At 35.7% G+C, this 26,084-nt stretch overlaps 3 protein-coding genes across 5 annotated transcripts; 1 reads left to right on the forward strand and 2 right to left on the reverse strand.

Moving 5' to 3' along the window:
* Nucleotides 1-974: 974 nt before the first annotated feature.
* Nucleotides 975-17,567, reverse strand: mybl2b (v-myb avian myeloblastosis viral oncogene homolog-like 2b). 2 transcript variants are annotated; one of them, XM_051122971.1, is made up of 15 exons: nt 17,344-17,567; nt 16,605-16,701; nt 15,721-15,792; nt 15,478-15,570; nt 13,378-13,598; nt 13,059-13,206; nt 12,902-12,958; nt 12,423-12,614; nt 10,669-10,941; nt 9,249-9,391; nt 9,064-9,163; nt 8,795-8,905; nt 6,187-6,303; nt 5,951-6,103; nt 975-2,114 (listed from the first exon to the last, which is right to left on the reverse strand). In XM_051122971.1, exons 1-15 carry the CDS (start codon nt 17,361-17,363, stop codon nt 1,986-1,988), a joined length of 1,926 nt encoding a protein of 641 aa, XP_050978928.1. In that variant the 5' UTR covers nt 17,364-17,567; the 3' UTR covers nt 975-1,985. The 2 variants fall into 2 exon arrangements, with proteins under 2 accessions (XP_050978928.1, XP_050978927.1); XM_051122970.1 differs by lacking the exon at nt 975-2,114 and adding an exon at nt 3,302-3,698.
* Nucleotides 17,568-17,903: 336 nt separating this feature from the next.
* On the forward strand, nt 17,904-19,059 carry si:ch73-303b9.1 (uncharacterized). Of its 2 annotated transcripts, XM_051122992.1 has the most exons (4): nt 17,904-18,139; nt 18,257-18,373; nt 18,482-18,884; nt 18,960-19,059. In XM_051122992.1, exons 1-3 carry the CDS (start codon nt 18,115-18,117, stop codon nt 18,865-18,867), a joined length of 528 nt encoding a protein of 175 aa, XP_050978949.1. In that variant the 5' UTR covers nt 17,904-18,114; the 3' UTR covers nt 18,868-18,884; nt 18,960-19,059. The 2 variants fall into 2 exon arrangements, with proteins under 2 accessions (XP_050978949.1, XP_050978947.1); XM_051122990.1 differs by having other exon boundaries at nt 17,971-18,139; nt 18,257-18,884.
* A 633-nt stretch (nt 19,060-19,692) lies between these two features.
* Nucleotides 19,693-25,636, reverse strand: ift52 (intraflagellar transport 52 homolog (Chlamydomonas)). Its single transcript, XM_051122980.1, has 14 exons — nt 25,506-25,636; nt 24,979-25,137; nt 24,675-24,762; nt 24,463-24,592; nt 23,789-23,864; nt 23,613-23,684; nt 23,363-23,489; nt 23,181-23,264; nt 22,951-23,019; nt 22,117-22,271; nt 21,807-21,894; nt 20,649-20,757; nt 20,393-20,538; nt 19,693-19,991 (listed from the first exon to the last, which is right to left on the reverse strand). The coding sequence occupies exons 2-14, from the start codon at nt 25,095-25,097 to the stop codon at nt 19,947-19,949; spliced, it is 1,308 nt and encodes a 435-aa protein (XP_050978937.1). The 5' UTR covers nt 25,098-25,137; nt 25,506-25,636; the 3' UTR covers nt 19,693-19,946.
* Nucleotides 25,637-26,084: the final 448 nt, after the last annotated feature.

The raw sequence follows: 26,084 nt of genomic DNA on the forward strand, positions 1-26,084 counted from the left end.
TATTTTTTTTTTACTCATTTAATGTCACCTCTGTTTGACAGAGATGTGCAATAATTCAGCCTTTTTTCTTTTAGTTGTGTATAATTTATAGTGGCTTTCATTGTGTGGAAAAAGTCTCTTTGGTTGATGGGACTCATTTATGCGTTTATCAACTAGTAAACAAACTAAATAAACATTAGTAGCATATTGCCATATAATAATGTCAGGGACCTTTATTCTGAGAGACCTTGAATAAGTTTTTCTGGGAGCCAGCAGTGGTCAATTCTGATTTTCCAGTTCATGAGCTCCCTCTACTGTAACAAAAAAAAAGGCACTCAAATGTATGTAAAAGATGTTTGAGAGATGAATGACCCTGAAAACAAACCTATTTGTGCTCAACACATTCCTGACTACAGAGGAACTGAATACAAGACTGTCCTTTGGACAGTTATATTGCGGTTTTCATATTATGTAACGTATGGAAGACGAGAAATGACTTAAGTATAAATAAATAAATACATACATAAACGCAGAAATAAATAAATGTAGACAAGACTTACTCATTACATGATCTCGGTATTCTTGTAAAGATTACAAATTATTGGTATCTATTTATTACATTTACTTACTTATTTCTGCATTTATTCATTTATTTATACTTCAGTCATTTCCCATCCACCATAGTAACACCCAGCAATAACTGAATGGTGTGTATTTAGACCTCACAGTAGATCCAGAGTTCAAATCAGATTGCTTCCTTGTTTCCTTGCTCCTCTTCTCTGACCCAGAACCAATTCAACTCACCATCTTAAAGGGAATCTCTCTTCTCTAATTGGCCTGTGAGGAGACGAGGAACATGGACAGAGGAAGTTTCCTGAGGAGTCATGAGCGAGGATACAAAGGTGTATCCTTCCCTCACAGCCTAAGGGGGTGTAGCTCAGACAAGTGGAAAGGAACAAGGATGCACACATAAGAAATGAGAAACACTCTATGAATAAACTGAGAAATACTGGCTTTTGCCATTTTACCATGTGCAACAGTTAAGCAGTTAAGTATGTTTCTATAACATTTGGTAATGGCATTTAAGCAAGTCCATGCACCTGTTCACGGTATGTAAAAGAGCAGATCCAAATTTTCGATAAATCCATTTATGTTCCTTGGAAAAAAAACAAACATCCAATATAACACAAAACAGGAAAAACTGCCTATATTTACATGCTATAACTACTGCAGTGTGTTCCAAGCTCAATTCTGTATACAACCAAAAAAAAAACTGGACCTCATATCGAAATGTACAGATTTGACTATTTTTGTAAATAAAGGACAAGCTCATCATTGCAATTTTCCTTAAATTATAATGACAATTATTTTTTAATTCGCTAATTACACAAAAATACATGGTCTGTTACCATCAACAGTCAACAGCTGTTTTATTTTTCTTTTGTAGCATACCATACCTTACTTTTTTACCTTCTGGGGAAAAAAGACGACCATGTTTTTTACCGTCTGGGGAAAAAAAAAAAAAAAAACAAACAAAAAAAAAAGACCATGTTTCTAGCACATGTCTAGTTATCCTTACAGAAATGCAGAAAATATGAACAGAGTATAAAACAATACTGAGGTCCCTGAACAGCAACCTCAATTATTTAGTTTGGGATGTTTGTCATTTTATATTTGGAGCAAAACGCATGTTTGCCGCCTTATCAAAAACAGCTTGACAATACATAAATATTAAAAAAAAAAAAAAAAAAAAAAAAAAAAAAAAAAATATATTGTACAGGGTTACATGAAGTAAATGGTATTCTGAATGTGCTAATATGCCACAGAAAACAGGACAAAAGCATTATCAGCATTAAAGTGTCTAATCTGGAACAGTAATTGGTTTCATATTCTACATGACATTTACATTTTTTTTTTTTTTTTTTTTTTTTTTTGATCAACAAATTTTACACATTATGCTTTAAAAAAAAAATAATGAAGAAACCAAACTGGGACTCAGCATGGGATCATGAAAGTATGAGGGCTCGGTTTGGGGCATGAGATTTTAAAGAGCGAAGGTACTGCCTAGCTTTCTCTGTCACGATCAGCTGATCTTTTGTCTGTCCACAGACAACAGTTAGCCAGGCTGGAGACATCTATCAGAAGAAGAAAAAATGATCAGCATTGAGTCTTTATTATTATTAAATTCATAATTACAATATACAGGTGCATCTCAATAAATTAGAATGTCGTGGAAAAGTTAATTTATTTCAGTAATTCAACTCAAATTGTGAAACTTGTGTATTAAATAAATATTCAATGCACACAGACTGAAGTAGTTGAAGTCTTTGGTTCTTTTAATTGTGATGATTTTGGCTCACATTTAACAAAAAAAAAAAAAACACCAATTCAACTCACCATCTTAAAGGGAATCTCTCTTCTCTAATTGGCCTGTGAGGAGACGAGGAACATGGACAGAGGAAGTTTCCTGAGGAGTCATGAGCGAGGATACAAAGGTGTATCCTTCCCTCACAGCCTAAGGGGGTGTAGCTCAGACAAGTGGAAAGGAACAAGGATGCACACATAAGAAATGAGAAACACTCTATGAATAAACTGAGAAATACTGGCTTTTGCCATTTTACCATGTGCAACAGTTAAGCAGTTAAGTATGTTTCTATAACATTTGGTAATGGCATTTAAGCAAGTCCATGCACCTGTTCACGGTATGTAAAAGAGCAGATCCAAATTTTCGATAAATCCATTTATGTTCCTTGGAAAAAAAAAACAAACATCCAATATAACACAAAACAGGAAAAACTGCCTATATTTACATGCTATAACTACTGCAGTGTGTTCCAAGCTCAATTCTGTATACAACCAAAAAAAAAACTGGACCTCATATCGAAATGTACAGATTTGACTATTTTTGTAAATAAAGGACAAGCTCATCATTGCAATTTTCCTTAAATTATAATGACAATTATTTTTTAATTCGCTAATTACACAAAAATACATGGTCTGTTACCATCAACAGTCAACAGCTGTTTTATTTTTCTTTTGTAGCATACCATACCTTACTTTTTTACCTTCTGGGGAAAAAAGACGACCATGTTTTTTACCGTCTGGGAAAAAAAAAAAAAAAACAAACAAAAAAAAAAGACCATGTTTCTAGCACATGTCTAGTTATCCTTACAGAAATGCAGAAAATATGAACAGAGTATAAAACAATACTGAGGTCCCTGAACAGCAACCTCAATTATTTAGTTTGGGATGTTTGTCATTTTATATTTGGAGCAAAACGCATGTTTGCCGCCTTATCAAAAACAGCTTGACAATACATAAATATTAAAAAAAAAAAAAAAAAAAAAAAAAAAAAAAAAAAAATATTGTACAGGGTTACATGAAGTAAATGGTATTCTGAATGTGCTAATATGCCACAGAAAACAGGACAAAAGCATTATCAGCATTAAAGTGTCTAATCTGGAACAGTAATTGGTTTCATATTCTACATGACATTTACATTTTTTTTTTTTTTTTTGATCAACAAATTTTACACATTATGCTTTGTAAAAAAAAATAATGAAGAAACCAAACTGGGACTCAGCATGGGATCATGAAAGTATGAGGGCTCGGTTTGGGGCATGAGATTTTAAAGAGCGAAGGTACTGCCTAGCTTTCTCTGTCACGATCAGCTGATCTTTTGTCTGTCCACAGACAACAGTTAGCCAGGCTGGAGACATCTATCAGAAGAAGAAAAAATGATCAGCATTGAGTCTTTATTATTATTAAATTCATAATTACAATATACAGGTGCATCTCAATAAATTAGAATGTCGTGGAAAAGTTAATTTATTTCAGTAATTCAACTCAAATTGTGAAACTTGTGTATTAAATAAATATTCAATGCACACAGACTGAAGTAGTTGAAGTCTTTGGTTCTTTTAATTGTGATGATTTTGGCTCACATTTAACAAAAAAAAAAAAAACACCAATTCACCATCTCAACAAATTAGAATACTTCATAAGACCAATAATAATAATAAAAAAAAAAAAAAAAAATTTTAGTGAATTGTTGGCCTTCTGGAAAGTATGTTCATTTACTGTATATGTACTCAACACTTGGTAGGGGCTCCTTTTGCTTTCATTACTGCCTCAATTCAGCGTGGCATGGAGGTGATCAGTCAGTGGACCAACACCAGCAGATGACAATGCACCTCAAATCATCAAAGAGTGTGGAAACTTAACACTGGACTTCAAGCAACTTGGGCTATGAGCTTCTCCACCTTTCCTCCGGACTCTAGGACCTTGGTTTCCAACTGAAATACAAAACTTGCTCTCATCTGAAAAGAGGACTGTGGACCACTGGGCAACAGTCCATTTTTCTTCTCCTTAGCCCAGGTAAGACGCCTCCAACGTCGTCTGTGGTTCAGGAGTGGCTTAGCAAGAGGAATACGAAAACTGTAGCCAAATTCCTTGACACGTCTGTGTGCGGTGGTTCTTGATGCCTTGACCCCAGCCTCAGTCCATTCCTTGTGAAGTTCACCCAAATTCTTGAATCGATTTTGCTTGACAAGCCTCTCAAGGCTGCGGTTCTCTCGGTTGGTTGTGCATCTTTTTCTTCCACACTTTTTCCTTCCACTCAACATTCTGTTAACATGCTTGGATACAGCACTCTGTGAACAGCCAGCTTCTTTGGCAATGAATGTTTGTGTCTTACCCTCCTTGTGAAGGGTGTCAATGATTGTTTTCTGGACAACTGTCAGATCAGCAGTCTTAGCCATGATTGTGTAGCCTAGTGAACCAAACTGAGAGACCATTTCGAACCTTTGCAGGTGTTTTGAGTTGATTAGCTGATTGGCATGTCACCATATTCTAATTCGTTGAGATAGTGAATTGGTAGGTTTTTGTTAAATGTGATCCAAAATCATCACAATTAAAAGAACCAAAGACTTAAACTACTTCAGTCTGTGTGCAGTGAATTTATTTAATACTAAAGTTTCACAATTTGAGTTGAATTACTGAAAAAAAATTTAACTTTTCAACCATATTCTAATTTATTGAGATGCTCCTGTATATCAGGACAATTATTTTTGCTGGAAAATCAACAGTGAAATAGTTTAAATGTTAAATAACCATGTTTTTATTTTTGTCTAGTTGAAAAAACTCTTTTTATTTAAAGGAACAGTTTATCCAAAAATTTAAATTCGCTGAGAACGTCCTCATACCCAGACCATCCAAGATGTAGATGAGTTTGTTTGTTCAGCTGAACAAATTTGGAGAAATGTAGCATTACATTACTTGCTAACCAATGGATCCTCTGCAGTGAATGGGTACCGTCAGAGTGAGAGTCCAAACAGCTGATAAAAACATTACAATAATCCACAAGTAACCCACACCACTCCATCAATTAACACCTTGTGAAAATCTCCTTGTTTGTAAGAAACTTCATTTCATTTCAAATTCGCTTCAGTCCATAATCCATAAGACTTCCTCTAGTGAAGAACTGCTTTGGACTGTTTTCATTTGTAAAACTCATTTTGAACCTAAAACATGTTAATAAGGAATTTGTTTCTTACAAACATGAAGCTTTTGGCTTCACAAGATGTTAACTGATGGACTGTAGTTATGTGGATAATAGTGACGTTTTTATCAGCTGTTTGGACTCACTCTATGGCACCCATTCACTGCAGAGGATCCTTAGGTGAGAGATTTAATGCTACATTTCTCCAAATCTGATGAAGAAACAAACTCATCTATATATTAGATGGTCTGAAGTTGAATACATATTCAGATAATTCTATTTTTGGATTAACTATTTCTTCAACAACACCTAACCAATGTCTGTCACCACTGGAAAAACTGTTTTGCATAATATAACACTTAACAGTTATGAACAGAGACAGACCAGAACAACCAAACATACTAGCTGTATAGTGATAATATTGTATGGCTATTGTATTGCAATCATGTTGTCTGATCTTACAGCACTTACAGATAATGGAGGACTCTGGTTCAGTGTGGGAGGCACAGGTTTAGTGGGTGGCCCGCTCTCGTTCGGTCCAAGAATAAATCCTTGATCCAACACATTCTCTTCCTTTTTCACACCACAAGAGGACACAAGAGGGAGCGACCGTGCGATCGGTGCCTGAAGTTTCAAAATACAAGACATGCTTTAAATCTGTTCAGTGATACTGGGCAAATGCAACACTATCGGCCCGGTTTCTGTACCTTCTGATTCGTTTTGACTGTTTGTTTAATTTGCTGCTTTCGTGCAGCAATAGTCTCGCTGCTGTCAATGACATCCAAAGCCAAAGATTTGCGGACTTTCTTCATGGGAGGCCGGTACTGTTAAAAGAGACAAATAATTAATTATAACAAAAACCTTGCAAATAAACAAGCATAAAAAGCAAATTATTTCTCTATTATAAAGAATGATTTAAATCACTTCTAATATTTCTTAAGTTCTTGTGTTTACTTAATTGAGATAAATTAAAATGTGTTGCTTTCAGTTTATTTGCAGTGTTTCCCCTGACATTATATTAACCCCCCCAACGGCACCTCCCACCCCCCCTTAAAGGTCAAATAAACTTTACTTTCTATATAGTCCCAGATCCCAACAGAAGTCATTTAAGGTTACCTTTTGCTATAGAACAGGTCTATACCTTGTTCTTTTATTAAACAAACAAAATAGTCTTATGTTATTTATCTTATTTACACAACGGCATCTCATTTCTGTATCTACATGGATGCGCGACTACAATTTCTCAGCGAATATGCGGACGGGATCGCGGAGTCCATTAATAAAAAAGGATTTACTCTATAGCACGGAATTTGTAAATTTTTGGATTAATAAATCAAAAGTAGGTCTCTCACTTAATTCGAATCACGATATGGACTAGTGTCTGTAAATATTAAAATGAAAAAGACGGTTTAAATATGAATCCTCCATGTTCCGCTTGGTTCTCTATGAATGAATGGCGAAGACGCTCTTTTGTTTACTAAATAGTGAAGCACACGTGACGTTAGGCTCGCGGTGATTTTCGGCCTTTGGGTCTCATTATATGACGACATAAATACATGAACTTAATCTCCAGAGCTGCTGTGAGAGTCACTTCATGTGAATTTTACAGTTTCATTTGAGAAAATTGGCACCATATCATAGTGGATACACACAAAAAACTAACCGGCAACCTGTCAAAATAAAAGTATGGTTTAACATGTAACAAATGTATTAGTCTTGTATTTCTTTAGTACAGTATAATGTAGGTGTTTATATATTCCTATTTCTGGCAAATGAAAAAACAAAAAAACAACAAAAAAAAAACTATTAAACGCTAAAAAAAAAAAAAATATAAATATTACAACAAGATTAACCACCTAATTGTAGGGGAAAAAAAAAAAAAAAAAAAAAAAAAAAAAAAAAAAAAACAAATTCTACAATTATTATTACATTTTTTAAACAGAATATTCACACAATTTTTCCTCCATGTATTAATTTTAACAGATAAACCTTTGCCAACAAATAAAAGGGTTTTAATTTTTCATTTAATTAAAAATAAATAAATGTTTAATGCCTTCATTTAATTATGAGAAAAATTAAAACAAGAATTTTTGAAAAAAAGAAAACGATTGTAGGTTGTATTGTTCAAAATGTTGAAATTGAGATTTTGGACTTATTATTATTTTTTTTTTTTTTTTCCCACTTAAAACGATTTAAGAGGTAAATCCTTAAGTTTTATCTGTAAGATTTGCTCTGTTTTGAACCCAGTTTTTCTTAGTAAAAGGCAAAAAGTTGATCATACTGATTTCAAACTTAAGGATTCATTAGTTTGAATATATATTTAACCAAAAACTATCATAACATCTTTGTTGACAATTCAGTATACTTTATTTTTGAGAAAAAAAAAAATCCCATGTTTTAATCGTGACAGCACATTTTCAGTAATGACAGTAATGTTTTGGTAGCAACCACATCACATTACAGAACTTAAACCCACATACTAAAACATACTACAATACTAAAAATTTGCATAACTGTACTAAAATTTGTTTATTTCCCTCAAATAAATGATTGTTTTCCGTTTTTGGAAACTGTCGACTATTTCGGTAGTGACAATTTTAGATACTTCTGAACCTAGCTCAAAGATGCTAATCAGCATCTATACATTAAGCTTACTGATACTTTAAATATTATTGTGGGTTTCAACAGATAATAAAAGGATCTTAGTAAACATCTAAGATTTTAATTCTTAAATGCTTTTGAAATGTGTTTTTTGGTTGTGGGATAGCAGTTTACACCAATTCTGTAAAATGGTCAATATATTCATTTTCAAAGTAAGTACTGTGCATTTATAAAATTATACTGTGATTTATTACCTGGCATTAAACTTCAGAAAATTAGTTACGGCTGCTGTGTGACTGTTTGTAATATAACAACAGCAAATGTGACATCTTTCGCTCTTCTGATCAACACAATGAATCTCTCTATTTTTTTTTTTTTTTTTTTTTTTTTTTTTATCTAATTTGGAACGTGGTGGAAATTCTATTCGAGCACATGAGACTACAAAAATGATACTTGCTGTTGTCTCCCATTCGCTACAACAGAAGCCTACCCAACTATGACTTCTGCTTCTGAGAAAATGTGTATTGATACTGACAAGTGCATTTTTGGTCTCATAAAAACAAAAAAAAAAAATAAAACCCCCTGAGAACCTCATTGCAAACTTCCATTGCTTTAACTAAGTTTAGAGCTATATTAATGCTACAAGATACAGTAATGATCTGGAAACTTGTGTACATGCACATGTTGATATCACTTCGCCGTTTGCCCCCTTACCACTTGTTTGCGTTTTTTCTCAGTAGGAGTTTCATCTTCTACTATCAATTCAATTCCTGCCTCACTGCGCAACACTTCTTTAAGGTCTTCCTCCAAATTTGGGGTCGGAGGCTTAAGAGAAATAAAGAGACACAAAAAACATTTTCAATTCAGCATCAAAACTAGAATATCAATCAGGAGATCAACCATCTGGCAATTTTATGTCATACTTAACATTAATACGGATAGTGAAAATTCTTAAATTCTAAGAAAATCTGAAATTCTCTCACCAGTGGCCGCAGAGGGCCGTATTTCTCTAAGGCATTTTTAAATGGAGTGGGTGTTCGGGGAGTCGTATCCAGATCAGATTTGTGATTTGGTGTGATAAACCTACAAGAGGGCAAAGTAAAAGTTTAAAAGTGACATTTCAACTCAAATGATCTGAATAAAGCTCTATGTGAATCCTGAAACGTACAAAGAGTTCTCCTTCTGTGTGAGTGGGGTTTTGTCCCGGTGCAGAGGTGTTGTGACGATGGCCTTCTGGCTGCAAACAGGAGTTGACGTAAGAGATGGATTCTCTAGGTCCAGCGTGTCTTGCTTGGTCCACATATTAAGGAACTGTGAAAATGTTAAAAAATAAAATAAAATAAAATAAAATCTTGGAGAGAGGGAGGTTGATATAAAGATGATGTATGACAACACATTAGTTAAAGATAAAACACATGCTTAACTGCCGGTAAAAAAAATACATTTATTTTGCAAGATAATAACCAAATTTGAAATAACTATAAATTATGTGAAATTTAAAAATTTGAACCTGCAAATCTGTAAAAGAAACTAAGATTTATTTATATATTCTTTGAAGGTTCATGAAACCCCCAGACAACTTTTTCTGAGATTTGAGCAGAGGTGTTTGTGTTACACATAATATATGACAATGTTAGCATCTATTAATTTTAATTGTTGGGGAAAACTGGTTAATTTTGAGTTTTTTTGCTCTATTTTCATCTTCTAGGTTTAAAATCTACATTGTGCTGACGTCACAGTTTGTGACGTGGCAATGGACTATAGTACATCAATGACGCGTCGGTGTCTCATAATTATTCATGAGGCTGCGCGTTCTTATCCTATGGGAAGACGCTTCGTCTAATTATTCACAACAGCGCGTGTTGATTTGCTATGACAGACGCTTCAGACTGTGAGATTGCGTACAATAACTGAGAGAAACGTTAATGGACCGAAGGAGACTGTTTGTTTTTGTTTGCCTTGTAAGTAGAGTTCGGCACAAACGCAATTCATTCATAAGGTGAGTGTAATAGCGGTTTTTACAACTTCTTAATGCAACCTATCAAAAGGATTATAAATGCTGCAAAATAAGCCTTAAAAATTAATAGAGGTGCAACAGCACATTCATATATATGTTTTCGATGCAGAGTGCAAATGGCTGTGCATTTATTTGCGTTGTTAACTCAATGGGAGTGAAATGAAACGGTCTGAAAATGAAGTTGACTCTCTCCCCTCTTTCCGCTCCACAGCGCACCATACCCACTTTTGCAGCATTTTTCAAAACTATGGTGAGAACTAACCAGTGCTGAAACAGGGGGGTTTCACGACCCTTTAAACTTATTGCAGCATTCACAAATAATTAAAAATTTATCAAAATATGAAGAAAAAAAAAGAATGAAATTAGCAGTAGCAGTACACTCAGTTCAAATATTGTGCTGTCAAAATAAAATAAAAAGCTTCCAAAACATCGAATAATAATAATAATAATAATAATAATAATAATAATAATAATAAATAAATAAAGCCAAAACTCAGCCAACATACTGGCAAATCTGGACCTTTTGAATAAGGTAAACATATGGTAGTGATGTGAAATGTGTCTACAGTACCTGTGAAGGAGAAAAAGGCAGGATTTTGACCGGTGTGCTCTTGGGGGTCATGGAGTCATTGGGATCTGGGGAAAGGGCGATGCGACGGCGACTGCGACGACTCAGGATTGATGGAGGTGTTGCCCCACCGGGTGAGATGGGGATGAGCTCTCCTTTACTGCCTTTGCTGAGCTCCTGTAGGGTACTTCCCTCCAGCCGAAACTGCAGCAGCTCGGAGCTCTGACTCTCCTCCGGCAGGTCAAAGTCTGACATTGTACACCAGCCCTCAAGATCCTTATGAAAGAAATCATTATTATTAGGGGTGTGACGAGACACTTATCCCACGAGACGAGACGAGACACGAGACTGGGTATACGAGGACGAGACGAGATTTTTAAACTTTTCTTAAGAAATCCTCAATGATGAAATATATAGGGAAAATAGTCTTTTATTCAACTGAAAGGTGCATTTTGAACTTTATGAAATTCATTTTAATGAATTATATGCAGTAATAAACAACATTTAAACAAGAGCTTCATGATTGTGGATTAATTGAGAATTCCAGTTGTTTTTAATAAATTGGAGACCATGATTCTCTCACGATTCCGGAGAAAAATGATTAGAAAACGAAACAAAATAACAGTTTACTAGTGGTTCTGACAAACTGTTCATTGCTTAAGTCTTTTAAAAACATTAATTTAAACAAAAAAATAATAATAATAATTCAATGAGGGAGTCAGTGTTTCACTTCATTAAGACTTGTATGACTATTGAAATCTCTTGAATGAATGATTCAATGATTCAATACTTTTTTTTTTTTAAACGGGCAGTTGTCGCCACCGCGGAAGAGGATAAGCGTTACAATACGTTCATAAGTGTTCCGTTTTGATCGCTGCTGTAGACAATAAGTGTTTATACCCAAACTATAAACTATCCCAGTACTTCTATTATTTAAATGTCTGTAACACAGAAATGATGATTATAATGTGGTTGAAAAGACTGTGTGTTGTTCTTTCTGCATTCACATTTACCCTAAGCCTCTGATTCATTAACATGGGCAGCGACAAAACGAGCTTCTCACGCTCCACTGACACTCGCGATGTCATTCAGGAATAACAAATCGTGCAGCTCTAATATAAACACTGCAACACTGTTACTACCAAGGATTTGGAGCACTGTAAGGCACTGAAATCTCCAGTCAAAAGAATTCTATGATGTTTGATCAACACAAAGAAATGAAAAGAAATCAACACACTTCTTAACATTTTATTAAACACTCAAATTTAAAATAGAAACTAAAGAGGTTTAAGGCCTATTTCTCCTAAAAACATCAAAATGACATATGGAGTAAATTGACGCATTTCGACTAATCCCCATTACGACACAGTACAATTCGATTTTAATTAAATTCAATACAATGTGAATCAATGCACTATGATGCAACGGAAAAAAAATAAAAAATGCTGCAATGCAATTCAATATGGTACAGATTAGGGATGTGCCCGAATCCAAATACTGCATTCGGAAAGGAAATGATGCTTTTTATTTTAAGATGCATACTTTTTAAAATGATGCATAGCATCGTTAACTTTTTATGCTGACGCACCAATGTGATTTTACAGAATAGCCTGAATGAAAGAATTATTTTAAGACTGTAATTTACATTGTAAGTCTCACTTCAGTTAAATTTGGACCTGCATTGATCATATGTAAAACACATAACATATTTTATAGCATTTTCACATAGTAGCTGTTGTTTTTAAGGTTGAACTCACCCCGTCCATAAGCTCCATCACCTCCTTTAGCGTGGGCGCCGCTGAGGGAGAGAGGAACCCAGAGCTGTCCATCACCCACGTGGACACATTAGAGTCTCCAGCTTCACTTTTGGGGGTTGCTGGAGCTTTTGGCGTCTTGGGAGATGCAGTTTTGTGTGGAGCAGAGGTGACTTTCTCATGAGCATCTGGATCCTATTTGTAAATAAACAAGCGTAAAACATGAATACATATAATTATTTTATGAAATACATAGGTTTTAAAAAGGGATCTTAAAAACATGTTGTCAAACAAATGCATCAAATATATTCTAGCAACCTTTTGAGAAATGTTTAGAATGAAGAAAAATGACAGAAACTCACGAAAAGAATTTTTTTTTTTTTTTTTTTTTTTTTAAATTGGTTCTAAATAGGATGTGAAAAATGGCTTAACAGTGACTTTGTGAAATAAACACTTTAATGTCATTAATGTTTTCATTATACCCGCTTTAAGGCAGTAACTGGTAATCCCTCACTGGCTCCATCATAGCAGAACTCCACCTACAATACACAAATCAACAAAAAACAATAAACCTTCCCAATCAAAAAACAATAAAACCTTCCCAATCGTTGATGCGCACTCAAAACACTGCTAAAATACCTGCTGCTGACTAGTCTCCTCAGACACCACCTCTTCACTCTCCGTCTGTTGGAGCACATGAAGCGTAGTGTCCACACCAGTGTAATAACCTGTCTCTACTTTACGCTTGATAGTAGAGTTCCAGTGGTTTTTGACAGCATTGTCTGTTCTGAAGAAGAGAACAACAACAAAAAAAAAAACCCTACTGAACTTCACAATATACCAGTCAGAAATGTCAAAATATTTTTAACAGAGGCTTTCAGACAAGTAACCAGCTACCCAATTAGACAATTAACTGTCAATTTAATGAAATCATTCCTAAAATCTAGAGTGTGTTCACCTTCCAGGGAGCAGTTTGGCAATCTCAGCCCAGCGGTTGCCTAGCACACAGTGAGCCTTGTAGATGATGAGATCTTCCTCTGGAGTCCAGGAAGACTTCTTGACGTCTGGATTGAGGTGGTTGTGCCAGCGTTCTCTGCACTGCTTTCCAAGACGGCCTTTCAGGTGCTTGGCCACCATCGCCCACTGCTTGTTGCCATACTTTTTCACGAGCTCAATCACCTGGACACACAACGCATTTAAGCAACATACAGACTCCCAATACTTTCTCATCAGTACATTTTCATGACTACTCTGATTGTTTAGGCTTACTTTTTAAAGGTATAGTTCACCCAAAAATGAAAATGCTGTCATTAATTACTCACCCTCATACCATTCCAAATCCGTAAGAACACATAAAGATATTTTTTATGAAATTCGAGAACTTTCTGACCCTTTCTGACCCCTCCATAGACAGAAAGGGTACGACCACAGTCAAGGCACAGAAACGCAGTAAGAACATTGGCAAAACAGACCATGTGACAATCGTTGATGAGTACCCAAAACACTGCTGTGCCTTTCAACCGTAATTTTACAACACTTTTTGTGTGCAAAGAAAACAAAAATAATGGCGTATGTGTCACGAACGGCACTAGGGAGAAGAAGAATTACTGAATAATGTCAATATTACTGAATAGTTTTTTTTGGCACAAAAATAGTATTCTTGTAGCTTTGTAAAATTAAGGTTGATGTCACATGGACTATTTTATTGATGTCTTTACTACATTTCTGTGCCTTGACCCTTGCTGTCTATGGAGGGCCAGAGATAGGGCTACACAATAAATCGCAGGATTTATCAGTAAAGCCGGTTCTGCAATTAGTAGTAAATCACCATAACGTGTGTTCAGCTGGAGCAGCAATTAAAGGAAAAGTCCACTCCCAGAACAAAAATTTACAGAAAATGTACTCACCCCCTTGTCAACCAAGATGTTTTTTTTTTCCTTCAGCCGTAAAGAAATTATGTTTTTAGAGTTAAAAATTTCAGGATTTTTCTCCATATAATGGACTGGTATCATGCCCCAAATTTGAACTTTCAAATTTAAGGCAGTAAGGCCTTTTGAACTTTTCAAAAATGCAGTTTAAACAATATCTTAATTTGTTTCTGAAGATGAACAAAGGTCTTACGGGTTTAGAACAACATGACATTGAGTAATTAATGACAATTTTCATTTTAGGGGGAACTATCCCTGTTAGAAAAATGAGAAACTGGAAAAATGTAGTTCATTTCACTCATTTCCACGACTATTCTAAGAAAAACACTTTTAAAATCCCCTGATATTTGCAAGATCTTAGAAATGCTAAATGTGTGTTGTATCTAATTTTTTGTGAAAAAAATTGTTTGAAACTGCAGTGATTTAAGGAGAAGGTGACTTTCAGAACAAAAATTTCCAGATAATTTACTCATTCCCTCATCATCCAAGATGTCCGTGTCTTTCTTTCTTCAGGTGATAAGACTGATTATGTTTGTAAAAAAAAAAAATCAGGAATTATCTCCATATAATAGACTTCAATGGTGCCCGCAAGTTTGAAATTTCAAAATGCAGCTTAAAATGGCTCTAAACGATCCCAGCCGATGAAGGGGGGTCTTATCTAAAGGTAAAACAGCGAAGTAGGATAATTTTGACGTTGAAGAAAACAAGACGGGAGTTTCTCAACATACCCAAACCATACTGACCCAGATTACACAGACTATGCATGCGCATCACAGAGACGAGACAAGTGTTTGAGGTTAAAAAGTATACAAATTGTCAGTTTGTTTTGAAAATGACAGATCGTTTCACTAGATAAGACAATTCTTCCTCGGCTGAGATCATTTAGAGCTATTTCAAGCTGCATTTTGGAAGTTCAAACTTGGGGGCACCACTGAAGTCCACTATATGGAGAACATTCCTGAAATGTTTTCCTCAAGAAACATAATTTCTTATTGACTGAAGAAAGAAAGACATGAACATCTTGGATGACAAGGAGTATCTTTAAATTTTTGTTCTGGAAGTGAACTTCTCCTTTAAAAGATTTTTTTTGTTTTTGTAAAAATATTTTTTGCAGTGTCTGTACATCATACTTTCTCATCCTCCTCCTTTGTCCAGGGTCCTTTGACAAGATCAGGATCCAAAACTTTGAACCAGCGATGCTGACATTGATGCTCTGATCGATTCTTTGAAAAACAACAATAAAAAAAAAAAATTGATATTGTTAAAACACACTACTACAAATAATTAAATGTAGAAGTGTGAAAATGTTATAAAAATAAGCAAGAAATCTAATATGAGCATTCTGAACACATTATTGATGCAAGCAGACTTACAGGTAAAAAGCCAGCAATGTATTTCCAATCATTTGGTCCAAAGTTCAGCACCAATTTTCGCAGCTTATCATCCTGGAAAATACAAACCAGTAAACAAATGCACATCCCTCATCTTTCATTTTTGACAAATTTCTTTGATTGGAGCTAGATTCCATGCAAAAAGTGCATTTTTTCTCCCAATGTTGTCAGGTTTACACAAACAAATCCGTCACACATGAAAAACTACAAGACACTGTAATCCACATGAATCAAGCATTGTTTTCTTCTGCAGATATGATCACTTTATATGATGAACAGATTTATCTTAACCTTTATCCATGTATGAACACTGATCAACACGCAGACAGAGGATATTTACGCTTCTGTTTACCATATTTCTTAGGCTCCCTGTATGCAGGATGATCAATGTTTATGGGTCTAAATATTAGTCTCATAGGTTTGGAATGACGTTAAAGCAAGTAAGAAGTAAATTATTACAAAAACTAATTTTCTAGGTAAACTACTCATTCATCTTTCTAAATAGTGTAAAGTGGAGACACAATCCTGGAAAACATAAGCGAAGTTACACCTGTCTTATATCAGCTGCTTTTTTTTTTTTTTTTTACTAGTTTTTAATCTTCTAAAAGTCTTTCTGCACTGATTTGTGATATGCATATTCGTATCTTTTAGTTTGTGTCTAAATTTCACATTACATGGAGAAAAAAAAAACAAAACAAAAAAAAAAACGTTTCATTTTGCTTCTCCAAAAATATTTAATACATATATCTTTATTGATGCAGAATTTCCAACTAAACAACTACACTGTAATATAACATCACCACTATATAAGATTTCTGTAATATAAGGCCTGTGTGTGAGCAATGGCCTTGTTTATAGAACTGTACCTCCTCTTGGGTCCACTTTACTTTAACTTTGCCACAATCCTTCTGATCAGCCACATCAGAGTCTGTGTCCTGACACATGCCCTCTTCTTCATCCTCACTGTTTACATGCAAACATCCATGTTAAGGGTTGGGGAAAACAACACTGATTACAGATCAACAAACTCTGGCAACAATGTGTTGATGGTACACTGACACCATTTGGCAGGGCATTGTGTTTACATCTGGCCTTGTGTTTGCCAAACAATGATCATTTAAACTAACCTTAGATGTAAAACTTAACATCATTTTAACTACAGCAATGTTAATTAAATACTACTTTCAGAGGCTCTCAGGCATTATAACAGTTGTGCTTTGTGTAATGTAAAGCAAATTACCTTTACATACTCTCAATCTGCTAGCATATCTGGCTAACAGTCTAAATGCATGTCATCAACATGTGTAAATGTAGTTTAAAACTAGGTATGCATAACATAGAAATGATTTGGATTAGTTAATAACACTGTAAACATGGTCTGTCTTTAAATTCGTCTGTATAATGCTGAAACTGCACGGGTGCCGTGAGTTTGACCGCTCTTTGTTTTTATATTAGGCGGGGTTCAATGCATCACTCACAAACTTAATGTCAACAATCTCTACAACCCCAAACATTATGTTGAATGCATAGGATGTGATCTTTTTTGCCATAATGAATTACACAATTACATTAAACATACTTAAATAATATACTTTATGTACTTACCCGCGCGCCCACCACGACATTTCCCTAAAGTTTTAGCAAAAAGCACCAATAAAACAGACGTTTACGATGACTGTATACATGCAGCATACACACGCAAACGCATCTGTGATGTTAATAAGATGGTCGATCAAATATAGTAAACACTTTCATTAAAAGGCGCACAACTCGCCAGCTAAACGCTGCGCGCCCAAGTTTCTATCTCGCGCTTCTTTTTTTCAGCCATTCCCGCGAGTGACGTCAGCGGACACAGGCTGCGCGCGCATCCTCCTGAGCCCAAGACGCACTACGTGCGCGCTCGTAAACACATGGACGCGCTTTTCTGAAAGGGAACGTGTGCAGCCATAACACATTTTTGACGTACGCGATAAATTACACACAAACGACAAAAATATTTTTAATGTATTTTCAAATGACCAAAATATATCCGGAAATCTATTGCTGTATACATAATGCTTTAAAATTATTTATAAATCGCTGATATTTGTTTAAAATACACACTGTCCAAAACATAGATATGTTAGGGGAAAAAATCATTTGAACTATATGTTTCTCATTATTTATATGTTTATGTATGTAAACGATGTTCAGAGATTGTGTATGTGGACGTTAATTTAACTTCTTTAAAGAGAAAAAGATTACTTTTTAAAACGAGATATTAAATGATTTTACCAGAACTACACTTACTAGTTGGATAACTAACGTTACTCGTAAATGACCTAATCAAGCACGTCTATAAATGCAAGCTGAGTCTAATTAACGCCATATTTCCCAATGGCTGCAGGACGTGATAGACCTGGTAAAGTTCTAAAACATATAAAAACTCCCTGATTTTTACTCTTTAGGTTAAATCTAACAAAACCCTTTTCTATAGTAAGTTGAAAATAGACTTTTTAAACACAACTTGTTTTTCTAGAGCTGACCAGGAGCTATGAGGGCCAGTCACTGTTTGACTTTGACAGAGGCTTTTGTACAGACCGGAGTTTGTCTTTATCAGCGGTTTCTGATGATAGCTTCCTGAGACCAAACAAAGGCATTGTGCTGGAGTATTTAGACCCCAACCCTGCTGTTGCACCATGTCTGAACTACTCCACAAATCTTTTATCCCCTTTAGTTGTCCTCAACAACATTCTCTCTCCAGGCAACACGCTGGGCACAGCGCTGAGAAGTCCAGTGGAAGGCAAGTCCTCCACACCCTACAAGAGAGTCAAGTTTCAAAAGCCCATTCAGGCCAGCTCGCTGGACCAGTCCTGCGTTGATCTGACAACTACACACCCCTCATGGGAAGTGTCCCTTGTGAAGGCCATAGTTGAGAGCCCAAAGTCATGTTTGGAGTCTACATGGAGTCCCATTAACCTGTCGGCACCTCCTGAGGTCTCGATGATATGGTCAGGAACGTCACCTCACCCGAATGTTTCAGAGGAGCTTCAGCGCTCATGGAAGGAAATGGTTTGGCAGGGATCTGGTCAGGTTCCTGCAATCCCAAATCTCAGAGAGGAACAGAACTCCTCTAACTTGGCCATTTGATAGACACCATATTTTAGGCATGTATGCATACTAATCCTTGAGAAACTTGAATTTTGAGAAAAGTTGTTCTAATATGCGTGTTTATTTTACAGGCTTCTTACTAGAGTGGGACCCATGATTTTGTAAATGTATTACTATTATAAATGTATTTATAGAATGTATTTAATCAAAAAATAAAGCATGTTGAAATTACTTGCATTCATTAATGTTACAAATCTCCAGAAGATAATGTCCCAAGTGTGTTTGGGGCAAGTGTGAGCAGAATACACAAGGCGATCAATAACGTTTCAAAATGTGCAATTATTTTGTCCACTGTGAAAATGTAGAACAAAAAATACAGTCACAATACTGTAGGGTCGCTATAACTCAGACTGCTAGTGAAATGCTTATATTTTGTGTTTCGCTGTCTTGGGACTCACTTTTGGACATGGGGTGTCCAATCCTGCTCCCTGAGGGCCAACATCCCACAGATTTTTAGCTCCAACACGCCTGCCTGGAAGTTTCTAGTGAGCCTGAAGACCGTATTAGCTTGATCGGTTGTTTAATCAGGGTTTAAGCTAAACTCAGCAGGACAGCGGCCTTCCAGGAACCGGTTGGACACCCCTGCTGAAGAGTCACCTGGCATTTAGGTTCAGCTGCTTGCTCACATCAACCTGAAATAACTAAATGCAGCAGATATTAATTGTATACTATACTTCCTGGAGGTCCTGCATCAATGAAACAAACAAGAAAGCCAACCTTTTTTATTCAATGACACAATTTTTTTTTCATAGTTATGTAAAACAAAATAAATTTCAATGACTGAATTATGTATACAAATGCTCCAACAGGAGAAAACTTGTATTTATTGAAAAAACTCATTGTTACAAGAAATGTAGTGTATTCTTTAAACCATACGCCTGAGAAAGTTCATAGTAAAGATAGTTCTGATAAACCACACCTGACTTTTCTTGCACTAGAAGTAAAGCACATGTGGTTCCTTTGCAGTTTGATCATCTATACTCTGTGTATATATACACGCACACATCTCAAAAACAAGTCCTTGCTGCAAAACTCCAGAGGTTCATGGCCTTCCTGCTTCAATGTGTGTTGAACCTTGCTTCTGTGGTGTCAATATCATGTTCCTGCAGGAAAGGTGGGGGAGTAGCAGTTTTAGGGTGACAATTCAGCCAAAAAATGGTCATTTATTCACCCATGTTTTTCAAACCACATTGATTTTTGTCTTCTATCAAACACAAAGACACCTTAGGCAGAATGTCCAAGATGCTCCTTTCCATAAACTGACTAAAATTTAAGGTTTACGTTTTTTTGCAAAATAAATTACTGTCCAATTTCATTGTGTGGAAAAGTGCGGCTCTAACATTTTGCCTAGCATTTCCATTTTTTTTTTTTTTTTTTACATCAAAAAGAAAGGCATACGGGTTTGAAACCTATGGGTGCACAAATTATGATATGCATAAAGAATTCACTACATAAAAGACTACATGAATAGTCAAATAAAAATATTAATGCATGTTCAACTTACTTCATTGAGCTTCTTAAACTCCACCACCTGGAAGAAGACGTGTTCTAGTATGTGCTTGGCATCTCTTTTGTCCTTATCTAAATTCCCTGTCACGCCTAAGATGTCTCCGCATTTACGTACATAAAATTCCAGATCATCATCGGTACCTTTGAGAAGACAACACATCCATTACTAATCGATCAGCAACCACTCAAACTAGAAACAATGATAGTATTACAACTCACTCTGAGCATCTGAACAAATCGTAGACACTTACATTTATTTGAGAGCTGAGCAAGCCTCACTTTCTCAGAAGAAAAGGTCTCATCAAGGTCAAAGAGGTCAAGCATGGGTGGCGGAAGGTCCCTAAAGGCTGGCTGAAAGACCTGAAAACAAAAAGTCTCAGTGAAACATCTACAAACATCTACATACAAACCCAACAAGAAGGCAATCTCTTTGTGAACTACATAGAATATTCAGCAGAGAATAACGGAGGAAATCAAGGCAAATAATAATTAAATGATCTGATAGATCATAGAGCGCAGCATGGATGCTGCATTTTTGTATACAGTTGAGGTCAAAAGTTGACACACTTTGGAGAATCTGCAAAATACTATTTTACCAAAATAAGAGGGATCATACAAAATGCATGCTATATTTTAATTAAGTACTGACCTGAATAAGATATTTCACATAAAAAAACATTTACATTTAGTCCACTAGTGAAAATAATAGTTGAATTTATCAAAATGACAGCTTTTTGTTTTGTTTTGTTGTTTTTTTTAGTTATAGTTGTTCATGAGTCCCTTGAATTTGTGGAACCTAAAGGATTTTTCTGAAGAACAGCAGGCAGTTTTACTGTTCAGGACAAACAAGAAAAACAAATCAGCTGTGGATCATTCAGATTCATTCATTTAAAAAATCAAGGGTATGTAAACTTTTGAATGGGGTGATTTTAATAAATTCAACTATTGTTTCTCTTGTGGACTATATGTAAACATCTTTTATGTGAAATATCTTATTCAGGTCAACACTAAATAAATAAAAAATAACACGCATTTTGTATGATCCCTCCTTTTGGTAAAATACTTTAAATTAACATTAATACTTTAAAACATTTAGCAGATTCTTCAAGGTTCATGTAAACTTTTGACCTCAACTGTATGTATAAGGCCAAAACACTGAAACAAATTAGCATTGTGGGTTATGGGTTGGCCTACATCAATACATCACTGCAACACTATTCCATCTGATAGAAAAAAGTTAACTATGATATAATTGGTTAAAATGGCTTTTTCCTCCACATGTGCAGCCTTGGTTACATCAGCAGTATAGCTGCATCAGATATGGACAAAGTAAAAACATTTTTTCTTTGCTGTCTTTCAGTAACAAATTCTAGTGTTCACAGCTAATGTGCAGTTGGAAACAGACTCACGGCAGGCTGCAGCGGAGGCAGAGGTGTTTCGAACTGTGGTGTGATCAACTGGAGAGGTTCATGTTTGACATTGAGCTGCTTGTAAGCACTGAAAATAGAGACATATCATTAGTTATTAATTACTTCAACACTTTAACAGCCAAGCACACAAACTCTGTCTTTTTGACAGAGATGGTTCTACCAACTCTGGTGTTTTAAAACACACAGGAATGGTTTCAACATTCATGCTGAATGTACAACTGTGTGCAATTTCTGTTGGAACACAACACGAAAGCCACTTTAAGAAATGTCAGCTGAAGGCAGTTCTTACTCCAGGACAGAGGGAAGAGTGTTTGTGTGGAGCTTTAGCAAAGACATGTCAAAGAGAGATGTGAAATCTCGCGGGTTCTCGTCTCCCTCCTGCAGACACACCCTCAGACGGTCGGACAGACTCCCTGTGTCCGGCAACATGGTGTAGTCTGTGATCTGGGAAAAAAATGAAGGCAGTGTAGACAGTAAAAAACAATGTTAAAGCCCTGAAGCAAGACCCGTGCTGTCAGTCAGGCTAGACATATACTACCGTATGTACCGGTTTTAAAAGGAAATTAGTACCGAACGATCATGTGACACTGAAAAATGGAGTAATGATGCTGAAAATTCAGCTTTGATCACAAGAATAAATTACATTTTACAATATTTTCACATAGAAAACAGTTGTTATTTTAAATTATAATATCCCACAACATTAAAGGAACAATCCACTTTTTGAAAATAGGCTCAATTTCCAACTCCCCTAGTGTTAAACAGTTGAGTTTTACAATTTTCGAATCCATTCAGCTGATCTCCGGGTCTGGCGGTAGCACTTTTCAGCATAGCTTAGCATAGATAATTGAATCTGATTACACCATTAGCACGCTAAGCTATGCTAAAAGTGCTACTGACTTCAGACCCGGAGATTGGCTGAATGGATTCAAAAACTGTAAAACTCAACTGTTTAACTCTAGGGGGAGTTGGAAAACTAGCCTATTTTCAAAAGAAGTTCCTTTAACTGTATAAATAAATTCAGTCTTGGTGAGCAGAAGAGACTTCTTTCAACAACATTAAACAAATCCTACTGACCTGAAGTCTAAACTACGTTAAGAAGGTATTTGGTGTAAGCGCTCACCTCTGGGTCCTCTGCATCAATCTGATTGAGAGGAATGCTATCGGTTGTAAGCCACTGGAAAACAACATCCTGGAACGTACACATTGTATTATATTAAAATAGATTTAATTATGAAACAATAACACAGTTTTAAAATGTTTTACTACTGATTATACTTTGAACAAACCTCTTACTCTACACTTTCATTAACAGTAATAGAGACGTTTTGCAATAGCAACTGAATACCTTACCATTATTTTACTATTCTCCTCCTTGTCCAGGTATTGGTCACTGAACATGTGACATGAGCCCAGAACTGCCAACTTGCCAGCGTTCTTGACACAAAATCAGAGCACAGAAGAAAGCACAGCGTGTTTAACACAAGTAAGGCTCAGTCTGAGGTTCAGCTGATAATCAGAATGAGTATACACACCTTAGACTGATGGAAGGCCAGAACAGGCCTGTTGAGTGGAAAACACACAGAACCAGTGGACAGGATGGCCACCGCAGGCTTCATCACATTTAATGTGGCTCCGTAAGGGTATACAAATGAAAGTGCCCTGTTTAATTGTCAAATAAGAAGTCATTATGCTTTCTTATGTGGAACTTCAACTATAAAATCACTATGTATCAGCATGGTTACAAGTACAACCACATAAACAGAACATTCAGGTCAAGCTTACTGTGAATTGTTCCCTGTGTTTTCTTCATCAATCACCCCCGTCACCACTTTACCAGCTGCACGACTGATCTCTCTGAAGATAGAAATCCTTTAAATTCTGTACAGAATGCTTTGTTTTAATGTAATCTCTACAAAAATCCACAGAGAAACAATTTAATACACATGGAAAACACAAACCTGTTCAGAACACCATTGGAGACAAGTGCTTCTTTGGGATGGAAATATTTGTAATAGACGTTCCTTATTACTGCATCTGAAACAAACAAACAAACAAACAACAAAAAAAAAACATGTTAGAAACACAAACTCGCACACTCCTCTTTTAAGATGAACACATTTTAAATGTCTAAATTCCAGAGTCTGATTTATGTGAGGCACAAAATAAAAAGAGCACCAAGGTGGTGAAGGCATCCTGACATCATATTAAAGAAAAAAAGCTAATTTTAAAAAATAGTTTGGTTTAAAATATTGTTAATAACAAATTATCATGATACTGGTATATATATATATATATATATATATATATACACATAAACACTGAAAAATATGTTTGAAAATTATTAAGCTGCATTCACGCAAATGCTTTCAAAGTGTAATGAACATATTTTATTACTTTTTACAACCTCAAGTCATTAAATAAGCAAATGACTTTTGTTTAAAATGGTATGTTTTACAACAAAAATGTTGTAAAAAAATTACATGTAAGCCTAAGAACGTGACATATGCATTTTAAAACATATTTAAAATGCAAATAAAATCAACAATAGACAATATCTGAATTTACATGAAACATTTGTTTAAATTAATGACTCTATGATGTGAAGATAACATGGAAAACAATACAAACTTACCATTGTTTACCATAATGCCAAACTCTTCTAGAAGAAAGTTGATATTAGTGTCATATTTCATTTCTCCTCCTTCTCCGAGCATCACAAGAAGACCTCCACCACTGTCCAGATACTGCTTAAGAACCTCCAACTGAATGATACAGCAAATACAGCAATTTAAAAGTTATTTTTATTTTTTAAGCTTCATCTATATTTCTGCTGTAGGTTCTCACCTCAGCAGCAGTGAACTTTTCTCGAGGGCCTGCAGTGATCCATAGCTTGACTCCTTGGAGTTTTTCCAAGGTGAGCTCCTCTTTGATGCTGAAGAACATGGAACGTTTAGTAATACACACTGTTCTGCTTATTTATTATACAATACATTTCTAATTTAGCATGTCTGTGAATAAAACAAAATGAGTGCATAATGCACACCAACATAATGTTTTGTGATATAGATGAGCACATCACAAATAATGTAGACAAAAACGATCTTCACACCTGTAAACATGTCTACATGAGCCATTTAAAAGGTTTCACCTTTGAATCTTCCATTGTGCTCTTAATTTCTTCTGCAAGGACTTGTATCCAGAGTTTGAGGTGAAGAGCTCTCGCTTGGATGCGTTGAAAATAACAGTGTTTCGTTGTTCTTTGTCCATGTTGGCGTATAGACCAGTACACTATTTACAGACCCAAACTCTGACGATGGAGGAACAGATTAATGTCTTTAATATACAAATCACAATTTCTTCGCCGCTGTTTTCTTCTGCCACATAGGGTGGTGTATTTATTATTTCAATACATTATCGCCTCAATCCTGACGTTAAACGACAGCAGAGCAACAGCTGAATGATATACACAAACTGTAAATATTGTGTATCAGCCTGTCACCGTTATGAGCGGCTAAGCTAGCAAGCTAAAGCTGACTAAAGCTCTCGCTACACAAACACAAACCTTTTTAACGCGGAAAATCTAACTTTTTACGGCGGAGTTCTAACGTTACATTATGTAAAAAATGTAAACGATTTAAAAAACGAAAAAGGAATAAAAGTTGTCGTGGAATTCACCATATCGTAGTGGTCGTGAGCGATGCATTGTGGGTATTTGTGGACAACACAAGCGTAACCAGGGGCGCTTCCTCCATAGCAACTCTGTTCACTCTGTGGTGATAGAAATAAGTGGCTCGCAGGTCTCTCACCTTTACCAAGAAATGATCGATAAAATATTGACACATCACTACAGTTCAGCTTTCTTTAGAAAAAGACAGAAAGAACAAAACAAATTTAAAACAGCCAATTGCAACTCCTTTCCTGCAGTGCCTACCGATTTAATGAACAGTTTAGATACCGGCAAAAAGTGCGAGAATATAAAAGTATATAAGTTAGCTGCAACATATTCTGTTGAAACCGGTGCTCTGCTGTGCCAAGAGACAATTTAAAACATTTCACCCCCCTGCTGAAAAAACACCAGCTAAAACCATCCAGGCTGGTCAGCAGGCTGGTTTTAGAGGGGTTTTGGCCACTTCCTTCACCTTGACTGGCCAGGCTGGTCTTAGCTGGTCAGGCTGGGAGACCAGCTGGAACAACCAGCTAAAACCAGTCTGACCAGCCTAGCCAGGCTGGGAGACCAGCTAAAACCAGCTACTT

Source organism: Labeo rohita, chromosome 11 (assembly GCF_022985175.1).
Source record: "Labeo rohita strain BAU-BD-2019 chromosome 11, IGBB_LRoh.1.0, whole genome shotgun sequence".
Classification (NCBI taxonomy): domain Eukaryota; kingdom Metazoa; phylum Chordata; class Actinopteri; order Cypriniformes; family Cyprinidae; genus Labeo; species Labeo rohita.